General features: G+C 45.0%; 1 protein-coding gene across 2 annotated transcripts in view; it reads right to left on the bottom strand.

Moving 5' to 3' along the window:
- ATG9A (autophagy related 9A) overlaps positions 1 to 22,647 on the bottom strand; it is a 131,326-nt gene that overhangs the window by 5,770 nt on the left and 102,909 nt on the right. Inside the window, exons 13-15 of one of the 2 annotated variants that reach the window (XM_069227187.1) lie at positions 22,389 to 22,608; positions 21,340 to 21,405; positions 9,786 to 9,889 (exon numbers count right to left, since the gene is read on the bottom strand). In XM_069227187.1, coding sequence (XP_069083288.1) covers positions 21,371 to 21,405; positions 22,389 to 22,608 — 255 coding nt within the window. In that variant the 3' untranslated portion in view covers positions 9,786 to 9,889; positions 21,340 to 21,370. Of the gene's footprint in view, positions 1 to 9,740; positions 9,890 to 21,339; positions 21,406 to 22,388; positions 22,609 to 22,647 lie in introns of those variants that run through there. The other variant, XM_069227186.1, reaches the window with a different exon arrangement.

Genomic DNA, 22,647 nt, shown 5'->3' with positions numbered 1-22,647 from the left:
GGAGCACAGAACGTGTTGATACAACCACAGTCAACATCGGCCACGCGCCACGGAGCATGTGTTCTTCATTAGAAGGGACAGTCTAAGAAAGGCAGCAGACAACATATATTTCTTTATTTCCTGCAAATGCTGTAAAACTTGCTAATTTCCAATCAACTTTCTATGTCTCTGAATTTACAGGCAAAGAGAAATTATTTTTGGAGGCATCGCCGACTACCAACCATGATGGCTTTATCATAGGGGAGCGCCAGTCCCCGGCTGTCAAACATTCATAAACAGCCGTCAAATCGTGCAAGTTTAATCCAAAGATCTTCAACTCCACTACACATGCCTGACTTGAAGTGTCGCTTTATGGTCTCACAATATGCTGGCGCGCTGGCTGTGGTGCTGGCAGGGCACGATCTGTGAGCTGCATCTGCAGCGGTGGCGCTGAGCAGACTACATCTGCAAACAAGCTGTGATCTATGTGAGCAGAGTCGGGCGCCTGTCTGATCCCTGGACTGACGGTGCACAGTGCTGTGTGTGGCAGGGGTAGGCTAGTGGCGCTGTGTTGGTAGCCTGTGGTGCCCTTGTAGCCGGAACCATGCCAGCATGGTGGTGCGTGGACCCAAACATTGCATGTTTATTGAGCTACAGAAACAAGGCACTAAAACTTGATGAAGGTACCAAGCTCTTGCTGTACCTAGGCTTCACACTTGCCTTCCAGGAGGCCAGGAAAGCATTTACAGATGCTAAAAAGCTTGTTACACCCTCAGGTGTCAATTATGCCATGCTGTACCCAGCCACACTCTGCCTGTTGTACCCAGGTTGCACCATGTGGCTATGAGGTTCACCAAGTTTCAGTGGCGGCTGCTAAGATTTGAAAATGGTGGGGCGTAAAATGAAGCCATACATTTTCCATTAGTTATCAAGCATGAGTAAGCATAGGCTAAAGATGCATGCAGGCTGTAAAGTTTGCACAAATCATAAAAGTACCCAGCACCAAACATCTTTGACCTCTTCTATTTTTGTTTTGTTATTTAAATTGTTGATTTTAGTCAGCACCAGTGGTACCAGAATAGTCCTGTACAGGCCTCCCTGCACGTGCTTGGTGCTGGGTACTTTTATGACATCTTCCATGGGTCAGACAGATCCACAGGTCAAAAAAGTGTAATATAGCTAGCCCTTTTAAAATTATTCCCAAAGGAAACAACATTTTGCACGCATATGTGACTTGTTTAGCCCAGTTCATCTATTTGGCTCTTTAAAGCGATGTGGTGAAAGAATTACAAATCATGTAATTCGAAAACACATACACAGCCATTTAACATTTCATCAGGGCAGTGCCATTAATCTTTTAAAATGCAATAGAAAAGCTTGACAGGCCCACATATATTGACTTTGAGACAAGCATAAACATACAGCAGTCAAAAGGTTTCAGGTCATTCTGGAGGCACCCAGACAATTATAACCCTTCTCTTGTGGGATGGTGTTTTTTTCTAATTATTGAAATCTATTTCACTGGCGGAATGGTGGAAACAGGAAATAAATGCCAGCATACATGACCATGGGAGAGGAGAAAATACTCAGCACATAATGGAATGCGCATATATGGGCGCTCCAAACTGAAAGTACATGCAAGACGCTGCTGATATAATTGTGCCAGAGCATCCTGTCTACTGACACAGCAAGATAATAAATTGTATTTGTATAGCGCTTACTACCGCCGTGCTGGACTAGCTGCTCTGTATTCAGAGAGATCGTGGAGATAACTAGCCACATATTCACACTTTTCTGGTGGAAATAACCAGTGCCAGGGAATAAATAAAAAGATGAAGTCCTCCTGCTTTGGGGCTCGCTTGATGTGCAAAATAAATCTGTATTGCCCTTTTATCTTCCCATCTCTGGGCTCGCTCGGCTATGAAAAAAATCATTAGACAAACCTCTCTGACCTTTTTCAGTGCACCTCCTCTCAGCGACGTGCAGTGACACAGGAACCTCAACAGTTTGTCTTCAAAACTCGCAAACTGCGCAGATTCCAGGGCTCGGCTTGCTGCCTTCGGCCTCTAACCCCACCCCCTCACAACTGGTCACAGGGTGGGGGGGGGTTAGTAAGGCTTGATGATCCAGGCACCCTGTGACAAACAGGAAAAGGGCGGGGTGGCTTTGCTCCAGTGCCTGATGGACACGATGCCCCTAGAGCTGCAGGGCTTCAGTCAAAAACGCCCAGGGACAAACTTTCCACTCATGTCATCAGGGGGTGGAGCTTAGCGCAGGAGGCAATGATTTTGCCGAGCTGATGACCTCACAGCCTACAGGGCTGTGAACTTATCAGCCGGCAAATAGTATTCGATGCAAGCCTCACTGAGACAGCTGCGAAGGTGCAGGAGAGACCTGCTAGATCAGTGTTCCACTGACAGTTATTTCAAGCACTGCCCTAAAGCTCACCTATTGTTTCAGAACCCATAAAGTAGATTTAAATATTTTTTCTTCAATAAAGGAAAATCTGTTTTGCAGAACAGAATAAAGGGGGCAGAGCCCCAGCGCCCATGTGGGGAAACCGCCACTGCCAAGTTTACCATGGCAAATGCCGTAACAACCATCAAGATACAGAGCAATGAGTGAGGGATCATGAAAGGAAACAACAGGGTGAACAAGTGATAGAGTGAACACTGGCGTCAGGTGCAGGATACAGGAGGAAACCGCTCCAAGCTTGAAACAAGATGGCTTGCCAGCCCTGAACCCTGAGACTTCCTGAGCAGTTAGCCTGACTGCTGTTATCTTTACGGGCTATTATAACTCTATATCAATAAAACTATATTTTTAAGGTGACATGGAATGTGCCTGTCTCTCTTTACATAAAGTAGTGACATTTGCATTGTGCAGTGATTACTTGCTTTCTTTTACCTCTGGCTGGGTTTGCTGTGGTCAGAGCATTATCTATGTGCTACTCCTCTATGTTCTTGCTTAGGGGGAGCAATGGGAGGTCAGTGAGTGTGGAATGCAGTGTGAGCGAGGGGAGGGGACATGTTCTGGGAAGTTCTCACCGGCCTGTGACTATTAGGTTAGCTGATCTTACACTGGGCAACCCCACTACATTTATTCATCGTGTCTTGAAGCCACTATGCACGAATGTTCCTGCTTACACACATAAGAAGACAAATGCACATGGCACGTGTCATTAACATGATGACATGTAATACTGGAGGGTTGAGCTACCACAAGGAGGGGCAATTAATCCTGACATACCTTGAATGCAATAACATGGAAACATCTCTAATACAACAGCTCCGCATAGATTTCAATAAGCATATAATATTGCAGGATGATAGGGACATTTTAATTATCATGCTTCCTACAGCTCCTATGCATTAGGCGCAGCTCTTTTAATTCATAAGACACTATGTTTAAACCTATGTCCAATTGTACATATAAATAAATGCTTATGGAATCCCAGAGTTCTTCGACAGCCATTATGTATGCTATAGCAACATACCAACACATATGTTACGTGGGGGGGTTCCAACCTAACAACACACCCCACTGTAGACAGCTCTAACCCCTGAAGCTTTCTGTCAGCGTAGTTCACTAAAATGATTGAGACAGATGGACAACTGAATGTGTGGTATGAGCTGAAGAATGAGGCCGAGGCTTATTCCTTTTACTCCTCTGTATATGACAAATACATGTACAATGGTCTCGTGCTGGCATTGACGTAAAGCCAGTAAGGCCAGATTCCATTTTGAGCCGACCAAGACTCCATTTTCTGCATGGTCCTCGGCATGTCTAACTTTGACATAGATGCCGTCTGTCCATATCTTTCCAAGAACCTGTTAAGTTTCAAATCATGCAGACTGTGACATCGATAAGAACCACTAATGCGAAATCAGTCTGGAGCAAGCTTCTTGTTGTCTATGTTTCAAGGTCAGCTAACAGACGCAACATAAATAATGTAATCTGAATTGACGTACGTTTACAATATTTGTAAATATTAATGCGCATAAAACTAGCATATTGATGCACAAGTTAGGTCAGAAATTCCTCACAAATTCTCTATATCAGATAAAATCAGTGATCAACAGTGTAAAAGATTCATCAAGACGCCATTAGATTGAAGAGGTCCTTTGCCCAAAATTATCGCACAGAAGATCCTGACAGAGACTGGCAGATTCCCATCAGCTGCAACATCCCGTCTTAAACGGAGAGCGGATACCGAGCCAAGTCTGAGAGGAGCTGAGTCCAGCTGTTTGCTTTCCCTTCGAGAGAACACTCTCTCAGGCTCCTGATAACTACAGATTATTGATGTATGTGTTGCAGTGCGTTACTTTGTCCTAAGAAACTTTAGATGCAAGTTCAGCTACTCCATGCTCTCATAGTATGGTGGATACAAGTAGTCTTTTGGCTGTCAGGTTGCCAGAAGACATTTCCACTATGGGAGAAATGTTCATATTACTTTCATTGTAAGCAACATGCACTAGTGCTGTTTTAATAATATGCTGTGGTTATTTTACATGTGCTAAGTAAAAGGATGGAAATGTTGAAATAAAGCACTTTTAAATGTAAAGTGTCTTTTCTCTTGGTGCATAGATTGTCTGTGTCAATATAAAGAACGAGACTGGGTTTGAAATACCACAGCACCCCCAAATCTCTTTCTAGGGACTGTTTGTAACTCCGAAAGTGTGGAGACCACCAACTGTGCATTGGGTGGAGTTGTGTGGGACTATAATAACATGTTCTTTTACATTCAAGCACCGGTCCACTAAAATAAGTTCAGTCATCTGTGCAAACCTTGTAGAAGCTAAGCCACATTCTTAGTTTACGCAACAGCATCTGAAGAGGTATTACAGTGGGGACAATCAATTAAATATCTGCCCAGTACTCTAGCTGACCATCATTGGTACTTATGGCTGTCAACCTATCTTGACCATCCTTGTATCGGCGACCAGGGCGCTTCCCATTAGGTGCATTCAACCTACTTCACTTTACTCTACTGAAATTGCTGCTGCTGTCACAGAATTCTTTGCAATAAACGTAGGCTCAGTATCTACCGTCTCAAGTGTATGGGAGACCTTCAAGGTCTACATCAGTTGCATTGTGATGGGAAAACAAGCTGGTGTTGTTAAGTTTTTCCATACCCAGTTGAACAAGCTAGAGAAGGCCAAAAGGCCACTGAAACTGAGGCCTCCTGCATCGTGTTAGTAAAAGATGCCCCTTGGCATATGCTGGCTCTGCAGTGGGATCTGGAGTCCCAGTGGGCACAGCATCAGGGGAATAGTCCAGCTTAGTCCAGGCATCAGAGGGAACTGCAAAAGATCTGCAATGGTGGCTCATGGACCATGACTGGGTCAGTGGCAGACCCGTCTCCCTTCCCCACCCAGACCTCACTGTAGTGACAAGTGAGCCACTCTTGGGTTGGGGCGGCAATGAGGGAGAGTTGGATATCAGGGGACTTTAGTCTCTGGCGGAACCTTTGCTCCACATCAGCTGAAAGTGATTCACCTGGCTTTGAAAGCCTTTGTCCTTCCATCAGGGGAAGGCTGATTCAGGTGTTCACGGAGAACACCAAAACCATGTGGTATTGCAACAATCAAGGCAGGGTAGGGCCGTGGACCCTGCGTCGAGAGGCCCTGCATCTCTGGACATGGCTGGACTGTCCGGGCATTTTGGTTTCTGGCAGCCTCTCTGGACACCAAAGCACACAAACTCAGCCATCAATGCCTTTCGGGTCACAAATGGCGTCTACATCTAGAGGCAGTGCAAGGTCTCTTCAGAGATTGGGCAGAACCTTGGTTAGGTTTATTTGCTACTGTCGAGAACATGCAATGTCGGCAATTCTGTGTGCTGAATGCAGCTCTCATTCGGACACACATTTCATCTCAAGTGCAACTCGAAACTCATGTATGCCTTTCCGCAGATACCACTCTTGTGCAGAGTTCTCAAAGAGATGAAGACCGACTGGGCCCAAGCCATCTTAGTGGTTCCAGATTGGGCACGGAGAGTATGGTATCCCGTACTCCTCAGTTTGCACATCTGTCCTCCGATAAGGCTGCCCCTTTGGGAGGATCAGCAACAGAGGGAGCCCTGTACCCGATACCTGTATTGTAACATTACAGAGATCCTTCAGGACCTCACGTTGGCTCTCTACACGTACGTGCATGAGACTGGATGCATATTCATGGTGAATGAGGGACGAAAATTGAGAGTATTTGATCTTCCTCCCCAAAGGATGTGATGGCATACTGGCAGACAGGCATTGCTCCACAAAAATAATTTATGCCTGCCTATGGGAGATACCTGTGGCTTGGTGTCCTGCCAAGTCTGGTGATCTTGTCTGCACCCTTGTCAGAAGTCCTTTGGTGTACCTAATCCCTTGCCTGGAAAGGCCTTGCTTTGAGCACAGCTAAAGGGCACCTTTGTGGCAATTCAGCCTCCCTGCAGTTGCCGTATCAATCTTCCATGTTTAAGTCACCTGTTGCAACTCTTTTCCTAAAAAGTTCACAACACCTTTCCTCCTACACCTTTCATGAAGCCCCAATGGACCTAAATTTAGTTCTCACCTTCTTCGTGTGTTCGCACTGTGAGCCCTTATGCAGTTGACCCCTGAAACTGCTTACCATCAAATCAGTCTTCCTTGCAGCCATAACATCTGTCAGGAGAGTTAGTGAATTGCAGGCACTTTCAGTTCACCCCCAAGCACAACCTTTTTTCCCGCACAAACTGGTCCTTAGAACCCGTGCCTCCTTATTGCCAAAGATGGTCACACCTTTTCACATTGGGCAGAAAATTTCACTTCTGTTTGGCTCCGTGCTTCTGGTGTGGAAAAACAGTCATGAACGGAGTTCAGCACACTCGGGTGGCGCCTATATAGGCATTGCGCACATCACTTCCGGCAGGGATGACATCAACGGCGCCAAGTGAAGCTAACGATGCCACCTACCGGGTGCAAAAAACTGCTAAAAAAATTGTGGATACAGTCTGTTTCCTGGAGAATATTTTAAGGTAAGGAATCTGCAGCTAGATAGAGTCTCTACCAGATGATACGTTACTGAAGGTAAGTAATTTGTTCGCTAAGGCTATCTTAAATAAACTGCAATGTATAGGATGAGACAGCTGTTTTCTTACTTAGATTTCATACTGCTCTGCAGTTCTGAGAAGCCTGAACAACTAGTACTTAGGACTTGTTCACATACTTCCCAGAACGAGAAATGGTTCTCTGAAGACGTTCCCTCCGAAGTCTGGAAGATTCTGGCCACTGACACACGTTCACACTAGTGAACACCACGGCTGGATCGGCAGACTGTAGACACCTTACACTGGACACCTGTCCACCCCCTGAGCCCAGCTAAAGCACTACAGGAGGCCAGTAACAGCATAGCACCTCTGCTGCAAGCACACCATGTTAGTGCTCATTCACTATACGCATAAGCTTGTTTACTTACACAGACTACATTACACTCCTGTCTTCCTACACAAGATTGACCAGTCCAGACTATTTCACTGCTCACGATGTTCAGACGTCCTGATCATTTCCTACAGACGGCCTCGAGATGCTCCTCTCTGAATAGTTTTTGAGGGGAGGTAGCAGGAACTTTGAAGACACTTCCTATCTACAGTGTGCACCTGGGATATGTTGCTGATGAACCCAAATCTGTTTGCAGGCTAAATGTCCTACTGCGGGTTCTGGCTAAGCATACAGTAGTAATGGGATGGACCATTGACCCTGCGGCAAAAGCAAAAGATTGGCTTCAAAATTCCACACTTTGCAGTGAGTTCTTTGATGCATTTGTTAAACTGTGACCTGTTGCAGCCAGGCCCAGAGGCATTGGTGAACTTAATTTCGCATGAAGCTAGTGGGGCTTACCTTCCTGAGACCACTATACATAAAACTCCTGCTAGGTCTGATCCTTGATCAGAGAGCACTTCTTTTTGAGACCCATTCTCTTCTCTTTTCGTATGAAAGGCTTGTTTATAACTAGTGAATCTACCCTAAACAACACATGCACAAAGATATTAAAGAAGTCTTGCCTGCCTCTGCTGTCCCACTGTACACTGGGGGATTTTCCTACAAGTCTGTGTACTATGGAACTTCTCTGATTGGTTGTAATGTTAGAGAAAAAACAAAAAAAAGATTACAAAGAGAAAGCATTAATGAGCATGACAAGGGAAAGAGGAAAGAACGGAGCCAATATGGCAACTATTAACATACATGACTGTGCTACACTACAGACACTGACTGGGGTACTCACCAAGTAACTGACTGAATAGCAGCTCAGTTAAGCTGCAGGGAGGACTGATCAGTAGGCATCTAAATGGTAGGATCCTGAAAGCAGCTCAGCTCATGACACTCAGTCACCCAGAGGAGCACTTCTTTTATCATCTATAAATGAGTATGACAAACAAGTGTGTGCCGTCTAATGTACATGAAAGACAAGGGGGCGCTGAGGAAAGGTGCGCGTGGTGACACTGGACAGAACTTTGTGGGGTACCTTAGCGGTTGTGGTGGTCCTGTGTGGGTGACACAAGACTCGATTTGTTGAGTAGAGTCACTGCAGCTTTTGTTCCAACACTTGTCTGCAGACTGTAATGTTTCTGGCCAAGCTTCACTGCTTCCTTTCCTCCACCTGACCAGAGCTCCAGTGGCTGGGATCCCCCATGAGACTTTTCTATTGCACAGTAAACTCTCTTACAAATTACTGGGGCTGCCTGGGACAGACTGCTACCCCTGCTATAGAAACTCAAGACAAGACTGTTCGACCCCTAGAGGTGACTGTGCTGCGCTTTACAAATGCTGATTTATTGACTGCACAATGGGGATTCTTGAGCTCGAGGAGAACTTTAAGTAAAGAGCTGGTAGAGGTGCATTGTGGGGACCTCTGTGCTCTGAAACCTGCTACCTGGAGACTGTTACAAGAGCCCTGTGTTAAACTGGCACAGAACCCAAGGCATGTCTCTTGTGTAGATTCAAGCGGGAGACATTCCCCTCCTTGAAAATGAACCCCCACCTGGACTCTGTGTTCATGGGATGGGGGTGGGTGGAGCGGAGGACATATGCGAGTGTCACTGGATGCATTGCATGGGTTTAGCTGACAAATACAACTTTCCTGACTGACTTCCAGTAACAGTCTTCCAGCAGCCTGAGGCACAGACTGCCCTATGCTGCTACAACATGCGCTTTCTTCAGTTCTGGCCGGGTGCCAAAGGAGCAGACCGCCACAATGGTAAAGCTGGACATGGCAGAAGGGACCAAAAATGAGGAGGATGACACCCACAGTCACTTCCTCAACTACCCATGAAGGTTAGGCTAACTAGGAGACAGAAGTCTCTGCTTGTGTTCAAGCAAGGAGCAAGCTAAGAAGTGCTGGGGGGATGGGGAGGCTGACAGGGGAATGACAGAGGTGTTGGGGGGACACCCTCAATGCTCCACCCACCTTATCTTGACAACTAGCATCCTACATCACCAGACAACATATGACTTGTGCTCTATTCTACAACTCCAGCAACTGTGCTTGAATGTGGCTAAGCAGACCCCATGAAGGTGGCAGGTGTGTGGTGGGGCTCTGAATAGCATCAAAAGATGTAGAAGCAAATTTGTGGGTGCTGCTCCCTCAGTTGTTTTGCTTTGGAGCTGAAAGCCTAATTTTACAACCAATCTCTGGCTAGGGTGGCATTGCCTTGTTGGCCTCCTATCATATCATTATGGTAACCTTTTGATAGGTGTGATGGTGAGCAAAGGGTGGACACATAACAGAAAAACCCTGTACCTTGTGGACGTGAGGAGGAAGCTCGTCCTCTGATCCCTCCTCTGGCACCGTCTCAGGGTGTCTTGCCGCAGAGGACTGTGTGTCTTCAGCCCAACCGCCCAATGGCTGGTGCGAGAAGTGAGCTGGAGCCCTGTGGACTGTGCCAGGATCTATGACAGGAAAGAGCAGGAAGAGCTTTGAGAATTAAACACAATCAGTTCATGCTGCTCTAAGACCGGTTATCAAGCTGCCCAGCCACCCTAAAATAGACTGGGGCCTCTGTCCACCGAAAGGAAGGTAAAGGCAAGAGCTGCATGAAGCAAGTTAGAAATTAAAATGTATACACATAAGCTGTCATCACAAAAAACTGAATTACAGTAAAATTGGAAAATGTTGACGAAAAGGCAAAAAATCACGTGGACACCTGTCGTTATCTGATTTTGTATTTGAACTGAGATCCTTTTGAAACAACAACGAAGGTTCTCATTGGCGTTCAGCAACTGTTCAAGCCATGATGTGCAGATGGATTGACACTGTGGCTGCCTGCTCCCCCCCCACCTTCAGTAAATCACATATATGCCCAGAAATCTTGCCAACCCCAATTAGGGTGGGGTGTGGGGCGGCGAGAGAGAGAGAGACAGAGAGTGTGTGTGTGTCTGTGTGGTGGTGATGTGTGTGTGTGTGTGAGAGAGAGAGAGAGAGAGAGAGAGAGAGAGAGAGAGACAGATTGGGTGAATCTGGAGTTGAGCCCATGATTGGAGGGATGAGTGAGTGAGTGGATGTGAGAGCTGCTGCCGAAGCCCACCTGTGTACATGTAAGAGGGAACTGTTTTAAAATAAGTTTTGTAAATTTAAACAAAATTGTTTTAAAAAATACACATTGTTCTACTGCCCATGACACTGAAGAGGGTTATTTTTACAGTGGATGTGCACACTGTCAAAATGGGGAGCACCCTGTCTTCCATTCCAGCATTTGTGACCCCAAGGCATCATGGCAAATGCAGTCATTAGCACGAATTTGAATAGAGTTTTGAAAGTTTTTCACCATAAGTTGGTGCGGCGAGTGCCGTATCTTCGGACACGTGTTTCTGGCTATTTGGCCGTCATCAGCAAAGAGCAACGTGTAGCTGGCGGGGTTGCTTGAAATTCCGCCTTGAAAGTATTCACAGGTTTAAGTACCACTCAAGAAGGCGCACAGGTGCTTCACCCGAGCTCGTCAGCTCAGAGGCTCACGTGAAGCTCGGGTGAAGCACCTGTGCGCCTTCTTGAGTGGTACTTAAACCTGTGAATACTTTCAAGGCGGCATTTCAAGCAACCCCGCCAGCTACACGTTGCTCTTCGCTGATGACGGCCAAATAGCCAGAAACACGTGTCTGAAGATACGGCACTCGCCGCACCAACTTATGGTGAAAAACTTTCAAAACTCTATTCAAATTCGTGCTAATGACTGCATTTACCATGATGCCTTGGGGTCACAAATGCTGGAATGGAAGACAGGGTGCTCCCCGTTTTGACTGATGTGCACACTGTGCACAGGCAAAATGCTGTCACTCACAGTGATGAGAGCCAATGCCTGGTGTTGGAGGACCTCTTGCCCCATGCAGTATGCAATGTTGGGCGGAAGCAAAATGTAAATGACAGCTAAACAAACCAATGGAAGAAGATGGCTACATGAAAGCCCCCATACGTAAGTATATAATATATAATATTATTGCAAAATCAAAAGGTATTAGCTAATGCAATCCCTAAAAATGCAAACTAGTGAGTGGATAGAAACAAGGCTTGGTTGGCCATACAGGATCTGGTATGTTAGGGCACACATTTATCTCCAGCAGTAACTGCTTACTCAACTCAGCTTATTGGAAAAATTGATGCAGGGTTTTAATGATAAGATCTAAACAACAGGGGACAAAAGACCAAAAGTCAAAGAGACTGGACAGAATGCTCCCATTAGAAGGCTGAATTTATAATGCTGCAAAACAGACTTTCTACTATGTAAAGAGGGCATCGTGGCCTGGACAGCAGATGTCTGCCGGCGATTCAAGCACAGAGCCCTCGTATGAAAGGGGACGTTCAATTTTACAGGGTTAAGAACAGTTATTTTTGGCTTCTGAACTGTACTTACCTGAATAATAAAAATAATAATTCACGATTTGTGAAGTCAGCAAATCACCTGTGAGAGCTTCAAGGTCCTGAATTGTAGGCACAAGGAGATAATGAAAATGTCACTTACCCAGTGTACATCTGTTCGTGGCATCAGTCGCTGTAGATTCGCATGTTTTGCATAGCTCGCCATCTGGTGTTGGGCCGGAGTGTTACAAGTTGTTTTTCTTCGAAGAAGTCTTTCGAGTCACGGGACCGAGTGACTCCTCCTTTTGTCTCCATTGCGCATGGGCGTCGACTCCATCTTCGATTGTTTTTCCCCGCAGAGGGTGAGGTAGGAGTTGAATTGTAGTAATAGTGCCCATGCAATGGAGTGACTAAGTATGTACCTATTTAAGGTTGAGATGATACATATACAAATAGTTGAAGGTAACTTCCAAACTGCTACAGGCTCCCGGGGAGGCGGGTGGGCACATGCGAATCTACAGCGACTGATGCCACGAACAGATGTACACTGGGTAAGTGACATTTTCAGTTCAATGGCATCTGTCGCTGTAGATACGCATGTTTTGCATAGACTAGTAAGCAGTTATCTCCCCAAAAGCGGTGGCTCAGCCTGTAGGAGTGGAAGTAGTTTGAAATAATGTTCTTAATACGGCTTGACCTACTGTGGCTTGTTGTGCGGATAACACATCTACACAGTAGTGCTTGGTGAATGTGTGAGGCGTAGACCATGTGGCTGCCTTACATATTTCTTGCATTGGGATGTTTCCTAGAAAGGCCATGGTAGCACCCTTCTTTCTGGTTGAGTGTGCCCTTGGTGTAATGGGCAGCTGTCGTTTAGCTTTAAGGTAGCAGATTTGGATGCATTTAACTATCCATCTGGCTATACCTTGTTTTGATATTGGGTTTCCTGCATGAGGTTTTTGAAATGCAATAAATAGTTGTTTAGTCTTTCTGATGTTCTTTGTTCTGTCAATGTAATACATTAATGCTCTTTTGGCATCTAATGTATGTAGTGCCCTTTCAGCTACGGTATCTGGCTGTGGAAAGAACACTGGAAGTTCCACTGTTTGATTTAGATGGAACAGTGAAATAACCTTTGGCAAAAATTTAGGATTAGTCCTTAGGACGACCTTATTCTTGTGTAGTTGTATAAAAGGTTCTTGTATTGTAAACGCCTGAATCTCGCTTACTCTTCTTAGGGAAGTAATGGCGATAAGAAATGCAACCTTCCAGGTTAGGAACTGTATTTCGCAGGAGTGCATGGGTTCAAAAGGTGGACCCATAAGTCTAGTTAGGACAACATTTAGGTTCCATGAAGGAACAGGTGGTGTTCTTGGTGGTATAATTCTCCTAAGGCCCTCCATGAATGCTTTAATGACTGGTATCTTATATAGGGAAGTTGAATAGGTAGTCTGCAGGTATGCAGATATTGCTGCAAGGTGTATTTTAATGGAAGAGAAAGCCAGGTTAGATTTTTGTAAGTGAAGCAAGTAACCCACTACATGTTCTGGAGTTGTGTGTAATGGTTGTATTTGATTAATATGGCAGTAGCAAACAAACCTCTTCCATTTACTTGCATAGCAGTGCCTGGTGGATGGCCTTCTGGCTTGCTTTATGACTTCCATACATTCTTGGGTAAGTTGTAAGTGCCCGAATTCTAGGATCTCAGGAGCCAGATTGCTAGATTCAGCGATGCTGGATCTGGGTGTCTGATCTTTTGGTTGTGTTGTGTCAACAGATCTGGCCTGTTGGGCAATTTGATGTAGGGTACTACTGATAGGTCTAGCAGCGTTGTGTACCAGGGTTGCCTTGCCCAAGTTGGTGCTATTAATATGAGTTTGAGTTTGTTTTGACTGAGTTTGTTTACCAGGTAAGGAAGGAGAGGGAGAGGAGGAAAAGCGTAAGCAAATATCCCTGACCAGTTCATCCATAGGGCATTGCCTTGGGACTGTTTGTGTGGGTATCTGGATGCGAAGTTTTGGCATTTTGCGTTCTCCTTCGTCACAAACAAGTCTATTTGAGGTGTTCCCCAGAGTTTGAAATAGGTGTTCAGAATTTGGGGGTGAATTTCCCATTCGTGGACCTGTTGGTGATCTCGAGAGAGGTTGTCTGCGAGTTGATTTTGGATCCCTGGTATAAATTGTGCTATTAGGCGAATTTGGTTGTGAATTGCCCAACGCCAAATTTTTTGTGCTAGCAGGCTTAACTGCGTGGAGTGTGTCCCCCCTTGCTTGTTTAGATAATACATTGTTGTCATGTTGTCTGACTTGACGAGAATGTATTTGTGAACTATTATTGGTTGGAAAGCTTTTAGTGCTTGAAAAACTGCTAGAAGTTCTAGGTGATTTATATGCAGTTTTGTTTGATGTACGTTCCATTGTCCTTGTATGCTGTGTTGATCGAGGTGTGCTCCCCACCCTGTCATGGAAGCATCTGTTGTTATTACGTATTGTGGCACTGGGTCTTGGAAAGGCCGCCCTTTGTTTAAATTTATGTTGTTCCACCACAGAAGCGAGAGGTAAGTTTGGCGGTCTATTAACACCAGATCTAGAAGATGACCCTGTGCTTGAGACCACTGTGATGCTAGGCACTGTTGTAAGGGCCTCATGTGCAGTCTTGCGTTTGGGACAATGGCTATGCATGAAGACATCATGCCTAGGAGTTGTAATATCATCTTTGCTTGTATCTTTTGTGTTGGATACATGCGTTGTATGATGGTGTTGAAATTTTGAATTCTTTGGGGACTTGGAGTGGCTACTCCTTTTGTTGTGTCTATTATGGCTCCTAGGTATTGTTGTACCTTGCACGGCAGAATGTTGGATTTCGTGAAGTTGACGGTGAACCCTAGTATGAAGAGGGTTTGTATGATCTGATTTGTGTGATTTGAGCACTCTATTAACGAATGGGCCTTGATTAGCCAGTCGTCTAGATATGGGAACACATGTATTTGCTGCCTTCAGATGTGTGCAGCGACTACCGCTAGACATTTGGTAAAGACTCTTGGTGCGGTTGTTAATCCGAAAGGCAGTACCTTGAATTGGTAATGTATTCCTTTGAATACAAACCTTAGGTATTTCCTGTGCGATGGGTGTATTGGTATATGGAAATACGCGTCCTTGAGGTCTAAAGTTGACATGTAGTCGTGTAGTTTTAACAATGGTAATACTTCTTGTAGTGTGACCATGTGAAAGTGGTCTGATTTGATGAATGTGTTCACTATTCTGAGGTCTAGGATTGGTCTCAGCGTTTTGTCCTTCTTTGGTATCAGAAAGTACAGTGAGTAAACTCCTGTGTTTATTTGTGTGTTTGGCACTAATTCGATTGCATTCTTTTGCAATAGTGCCTGCACTTCTATCTCCAGGAGATTGGAATGATGTTTTGTCAAATTTTGTGCTTTTGGTGGTATGTTTGGAGGGAATTGTAGAAATTCTATGCAATAACCATGTTGGATAATTGCTAGAACCCAAGTGTCTGTAGTGATTTCCTCCCATGCTTTGTAATAATGACTTATTCTTCCCCCCACTGGTGTTGTGTGGAGGGGGTGAGTGACATGTGAGTCACTGCTTAGTAGTAGGGGTTTTGGGGCTTTGAAACTTTCCTCTATTCCTAGGGAATTGCCCTCCTCTATATTGTCCCCGAAAACCTCCTCTGTACTGTCCCTGGTAACTGGACGGTGTTGCCTGTGAGGTGCTGGCTTGTGTGCTCTGACCCCGAAACCCCCCTCTAAAGGGTGTTTTACGGAATGTGCTGTAATTCCCTCTGCTCTGCGGGGAGTAGAGTGCGCCCATGGCTTTAGCAGTGTCCGTGTCTTTTTTGAGTTTCTCAATCGCTGTGTCCACTTCTGGACCGAACAGTTCTTTTTCGTTAAAAGGCATATTGAGAACTGCTTGCTGAATCTCTGGTTTAAATCCAGACGTTCGGAGCCATGCATGCCTTCTGATAGTTACAGATGTATTAATTGTCCGTGCAGCTGTATCTGCAGCGTCCATGGAGGAGCGGATTTGGTTGTTGGAAATGGTCTGTCCCTCCTCAACCACTTGTTTTGCCCTATTTTGTAGGTCCTTGGGCAGATGGTCAATGAGATGTTGCATCTCATCCCAATGGGCTCTGTCATAGCGCGCAAGTAGTGCCTGGGAGTTAGCGATGCGCCACTGGTTTGCAGCTTGTGCTGCGACTCTTTTACCAGCTGCATCGAACTTGCGGCTTTCTTTATCTGGGGGTGGTGCATCTCCAGATGTGTGGGAGTTGGCCCTTTTCCTAGCTGCTCCTACAACGACAGAGTCTGGTGGCAGCTGTGTAGTGATGAAAGCCGGGTCTGTAGGAGGCGCCTTATACTTTTTTTCCACTCTTGGTGTGATTGCCCTACTTTTGACCGGCTCCTTAAAGATTTCTTTTGCGTGCCGGAGCATACCAGGGAGCATAGGCAGGCTTTGGTAGGAGCTGTGGGTGGAGGAGAGTGTGTTGAATAAAAAGTCATCCTCGACCTGTTCTGAGTGGAGGCTTACATTGTGAAATTGTGCTGCTCTAGCCACCACTTGAGAATACGCAGTGCTGTCCTCTGGTGGAGATGGCTTCGTAGGGTATGCCTCCGGACTGTTATCGGACACTGGGGCGTCGTATAAGTCCCATGCGTCTTGATCTTGGTCACCCTGGCTCATGGTGGTGGTGAGCTGGGGAATGTGATGGAGTTTGTGCTGGTGAGACGTTAATCACAGGTGGAGGAGAGGGTGGTGGGGTAACTTTTTTCACCACTTTTGTTTGTGGTGTTTGTTCAGTTTGGAACTCCAATCTTCTCTTTCTACTAATAGGGGGAAGGGTGCTTATTTTTCCTGTCCCCTGCTGTATGAAAATACGCTTTTGCGTATGGTCTACATCCGTTGAGTGTAGTTCTTCCTCAAACCTATGCTTTTGCATTTGGGAGGTTAGCGAGTGCTCTTCTGTATAAGAGCCTGAAACTGGGTCGGTTGCAGTTTGTTTTGGCACCGAAACCCTGTCTGCATCTTTTTTCGGCTCCGAGGTGACTTTTTTCTTTTTCGGGGCCGAAACCTCTCGGCGTCGATCTTCTTCGGTGCCGCTGTCTCGGCGTCGAGCCGTGTCTACAGCGGTATCTCGGTGTCGATGCTTGTCTCCAGCACTTTCTCAGTCCCGAGAAGGCTGCGTGCCGGTGTCTCGACCGGAGTCGGACGATCTCGGCACTGTTTGGGCCTTTTTCGGTGCCGACGGTCGGTCACCGAATTTATGGGTCGAGCCATGGCCTGGTGGCAGTGGCGTCCCCTGGGCCTTGTAAATCTTCTTCTGAGTGGTTTTCGACGTCCTACTCACGGTTTGTGTATCGTCGAATCCTTCGGAGTCCGATTCTTGGATCGAAAAGGTTCCCTCCTCTTCTTGTTTCTCGAACTCCCGGTGGGCTGTCGGCGCGGACGCCATCTGAAGTCTTCTGGCTTGACGTTCTCGGAGAGTTTTTCGGGACCGGAACGCACGACAGGCCTCGCAGGTGTCTTCACTCTGCTCAGGTGACAGGCACAGGTTGCAGACCAAGTGTTGGTCTGTATAGGGGTATTTATTGTGGCATTTGGGACAGAAACGGAACAGGGTCCGTTCCATCGGCGTTCTTCTGCACGCGGTCGGGCCGACCAGGCCCCGACGGGGGATCGAAAAAATTACCCCGAAGGTCATCGGAGCTCTTCGATCTTAGACGCGGTGTTGAATCTAACTACGCCGACCCCGAACGCAACAATACCGACGAAAATCTTCCGAAATTAGCTATCTTTCCGTTCCGAAACTCGGAGCGACAGGAACACGTCCGAACCCGATGGCGGAAAAAAAACAATCGAAGATGGAGTCGACGCCCATGCGCAATGGAGACAAAAGGAGGAGTCACTCGGTCCCGTGACTCGAAAGACTTCTTCGAAGAAAAACAACTTGTAACACTCCGGCCCAACACCAGATGGCGAGCTATGCAAAACATGCGTATCTACAGCAACAGATGCCATCGAACAGTTATTTTCTCAGAATCACAAGATGTTGAACCAACGCAAGACTCGAACATGGTTTCTCCAGCTCCGAAGTCGGCAGCTCAGGCCATACGCCATATCCTCCTCAGGACAGGGAAGTTGTCTGGCCTTGTTTAGGAGCACGAGAAGGAAATCACACCTAGAGCCTCAGCAGTGTGGATGGGCAGCACAGTCGTTGATCTAGGAGTGACCTTCTGTAAAGTAACCTATTCAATTTGGGTGACAAATTTCAGAAACTGTATGGTGTCTGTTTTTACCAGTTGCCTGGCGTTGTCTCTGCTTGCTGCTCCTGGCATCCAGTCTTTGCATGGGGGATATTAACAATGGAATATTTCAATATTCATTATCCAAAGAGGCCCCACCCAAGGGATCATCCCTGTAGAAGAAAGTTAAGTTAAAGTTTGGTCCTGAGTAGTATTAGACCTCACTCAGAGAGTCTTTGTAAAACCAGTAGAAGCCAACTGTGGTGGTGAGATGGCTCTGGCATATATAAAATCTAACAAAAGATATTCATTAAAATATGTAGCCCTCCGTGAGCCTCGTAGATAACACTGTGGACAAACTACGCACTAGCGTAGATACCAAAATTCAGTCTCTTACAGGGCCTTAAACTTGGTTTGCTCTCGCTGCAGCTGAGAGTATTTAGCAAGCATGTCAAACTACTGTGCTCCATTTAAATCTACCAGCAGATCGTCAAGATTCAAGATATTTCCCTTATTGGGAAGGCGTATGTCAATACAATTCCTCACTGTTTCTGGCTGCTTTGGCTTGCTGGTGATGAGCACAGGGGAAAACCATGGAAAGGGGCATATCACTCTCTCAATCACATCTCCATTCTCAAGTTTCTGGAGTTCTGCCTTGACCTGAGGACAGATATAGAGCAGAAGTCTGCAATTTCTTAAGGCCAATGGCTTCACACTAGAATCATTATGCAGGTACACTGGCCTTGTCTTGAGGCATCGTAGATAAGAGAATAAATGTTTGTATTCCTGGAGTATTTTGTCAATCAATGTCGTATGCCGAGTTGAAAGCAAAATTAATGAGGGGCAACAGTTCTGAAGTGTGGCAACTGATAAGCCTGTCTGTTCTGAATTCAGTGACAAAGAATTTCACCACAACATGCTCTTCACCATGGCATGTTCCAGTCAGAAGCATGGCTCCAAGCCCATCAGTGTTAGTGTTTTTTTTTTTTTTTGTAAACTTTGAAGAGCTCATCCGAAGGTGTGGTACAAAGGACACACAATTCTCGTTTTCAATAAACACCCTGCTCGTTTAGCAGTCTCAGTGCCTCAATCCACCATTTAATGTAAAATGGCAAAGTCTGATTTCAAAGTTTATGTGATCCAGAAATGAAAACATGCTCAGGCAGGCTTCGAGTTCATAGATAGCGCACAGCTCCCTGGCCAAATGCACCCAAAGTGGAATGGGTTACGTTTTAACAGAAATTTGCCTAAAAGAACATAAATATATGATTCTAGGTGAACTTGTCCCATCCGGTTTCTTAAATGTCATGTCCATTGCTCTAAGAGGCATGGTAGAGGTGTGGCGATAACAGATCAATCCAACTTAACTGTTCAGCAAGACCTCGAGCTTAGGGTGTCTTTTGGGGATTTAAGTTGGCAATAAATGAGAATAAAATAAAAACTAGTAGAATTTATTTAAAAAGGCTGATATTGAGGTTTTATCAGCCTTTTTTAAATAAATTCTACTAGTTTTTATTTTATTCTCATTTACTGCCACCTTAAATCCCCAATAGACACCCTAAGCTCATTAATAACGGATGTTGGCCTGAAAGCAATTATTAGGAAAAACATTGTCATTCTGGGTGACGTTAATCTGTGACTTGAAAGTCCTAGAGATCCGTCCTCACTGTTCAACAAACGCATTGGACCCCTATAACTTAAACCTCATTAGTCAAGAACCCACACAACTAGTAGGAAACTTGCTTGACCCTACCTTTTTCTCAATAAACGGTGTAAAGCTAGAGAACCACATTTGTTTGAGTTAGAGACCATTGAGCGATTATCTTCAATATTCCTGTAACTAAAGCCTTTGAAGTAAACACTCAGAAATGATACACGGCTGTGCAGGAATTGGAAATCCTGCCCACCAAAACCTATTGGTAAACAGACTGCTTGAAGTGTGTGGAGAAAGAAGGGACATAAGGGGCTACCTCAGAATTTCTTTTAGTTAACTTAAAAACTGCTTTAGGAAAACCATAGATTCAAGAATCCCTTAAAAAAAACTGAGAGACAAAGCCAAGTCAAAAGGACGTTAAATTGCTATTATGGCAATATGAACACAAATGGAGGAGAAATTATGATACATCATTAAAACCGTTATATAAATTAGATGAACATATATCTTGGTGAAATAGGATAAGCAAAAAGGGCATACTATTCCGACACGACAACTAAGGCCCCAAATCTTTTAAGGAAGGTATCTAGATTGTTAAATGAACTTTGGTCCCCCACATCGGTTCTAGGAGCGGGTAGATTTACATCTGATTTTTTGGAAAAATTTGCTTTGTATTTTAATAATACAATACAAAACAAAATCAAACATGACCAAGAACAGAAGCATATATTGGAGCCGGACCGTCTACTTCATTTAGAATTGTTAAATACTCCCATTCCCGTTGCTACTCTAACTCACTTTTAAAAAAATTGTCTCAGTTTCTTACAATATTTCACACTATGTACATGTGTTTCACTCTCTAGAGGACTTCAGTCCTGCTGCCTGGATATAAAAACGACTGCTCACACTTATATCTCTAGAACAGGGGATACCTCAGAGCCGGGAAGTAGCTACTCTCAAACCACTACTAAAAAAGCATTTTCATCCACAGATATCATCAAATCATCAACTCAACTCTCCGCCCTCCTTCTTAAGAAAGATGTCAGAGTTTGAGGAAGCCAATGGCATTCCTAGTAACTGTGAGGGCAGTTTCCGTACAGGTTGTGGTGCGGGGCACGGAGTCATTTCAGTTGTTTTCTTTCGACCTGCACATGGTTGTGGATGAGGGTAAAGTCAAGGCAATGGTATTAAGCAATCAGCAGCATTTGATACTTCTGTCCATAACATCATGTTGTCAAGGCTGGCTGACATCTGAATTTGTAGTAAAGTACTGAAATGGATTTCTCACTCCTAAAAGATTGCAAGCAGATTGTAGTGTTGCCACCATAGAAAACAAACTAGATAAGACTTGTGGATAGTCCCTCAAGGTTCCATACTTTCAGCGCTATTATTTTATATCTATATATCACTGCTGGCCAGGTTAATATCCTAACATTGAACTTCTTTTTACAAGTACACAGACAATATGAAGAGGAATTTTAATTTGTCAAACAATACCTCTCCTAATACTATCCAATTCTTAGTACTCGTCTCATCCTATCTGATGTTTAGTACCCTGGCTTTCATATGTTGGTGGATGCACAAGAATCACATGAAACTCAATCTGATAAAACCAAGCCAAAGCAGAGTTCCTCTCTTACCACCTCGAATCCTTGGCCAGAGACTGTGAGACTAATCCAGAAGAGACAGTGGGAACCGGACGTATCCTGTTGGACGATTGGATGTTATCACTAAAAGCCCAAACGAGCGGATGACAAAAAACTATTTCTGGCATCTGAGATTAAGATGATCTGTTCACTCTTACATCAAGCAAGCTCATCACATCACCATAGTCAATTTCCTAATTAAATCTAGGCTGACTAAAGGAATGCTATTTATTTTTCCATTTCTGTATCTGTGATTAACTAATTACAGCTTGCACAAAATGCAGCGATCAGGTTAATCTCTAATATTTCCAGAAAAAATACACAAAATGAGTGATAGGAGAGCAGCAGAGGAGAATGGAGATTCTTTAGAGACAAAAGATAGTTCATGGGAAAAGACAGCTGACGATCTGGAGTAGTGAGGGTGGAAGAACAAATCTACATTTGCAAGAGGATGCCAGAACAAACTTGCTAATTATGGGGGTCGAGGAAGGACATGGAAGAGGATTTATTTGAGGAGGAGTGAGGGAGGAGGATTAAGAACTGAGGCGGGCCACGAGACTAGCGACTGGTTGTATGGGACATTTTGTATAAGCACACTGTGGCCAGATGGTGAAAGTGGTTGTAAGGGTCTGTCTGACAGCTGATTTATGTGCCACTAAGTTGGGGAAAGAGCAGGGAGTTACTAAGTGTTCAGAGATCTGTTGTTGCATTAAACTGAATAAAAATAATTTAAAAAATGGTCTGGAGGTAAGGAGCAGAGAGTGGTAGGAGACAACTAGCGATCTCAAGTGTCAGGGAGATGAATGAGGGAAGAAGGCTGGAACTCTGGAGGCACAACATAATGAGAGGAGAGAGATCAGCAAATCTAAGAAAAGGATAGATGTAAGAAACATGTTTAATAAAATAATTAATTGTAGTGAGCAGAGGCTGAGAGAGTTCAACTCTGGAAGTCAATCCCTACTCAGGGAATTGCACTGAGACCCAATGTATAATGGGACACAAAGAGAAGGGCAGAGGAGCTACAAGCTACATCCGTTGTCTACCTGTGATGCCACCATATTTTCTCTGGAATCCTGTCTGCGGATTTCCGGATTCCTCAGCCGGCTGCTTGGAGGTGAAAGGATAACTGGCTGAGCGCGGGATGGCAGTGGGTGTTCCCTTTAGGGCTTCTGTGTCTTCATGCAGGCTCTCTCCACTCTCATCACTATCCTCGCGGTGCCAAACATGGCGCTCTGGCAACATGCGTGTGTGCTGTTTATGAAGCTGTTGGAGAAGAAAGCAAGCACAATTAAGGCAACATGT

Source organism: Pleurodeles waltl, chromosome 3_2 (assembly GCF_031143425.1).
Source record: "Pleurodeles waltl isolate 20211129_DDA chromosome 3_2, aPleWal1.hap1.20221129, whole genome shotgun sequence".
Lineage (NCBI taxonomy): Eukaryota > Metazoa > Chordata > Amphibia > Caudata > Salamandridae > Pleurodeles > Pleurodeles waltl.
Note: the sequence above shows the minus strand (reverse complement) of the source record. Positions and strands in the feature narration are given on the sequence as shown.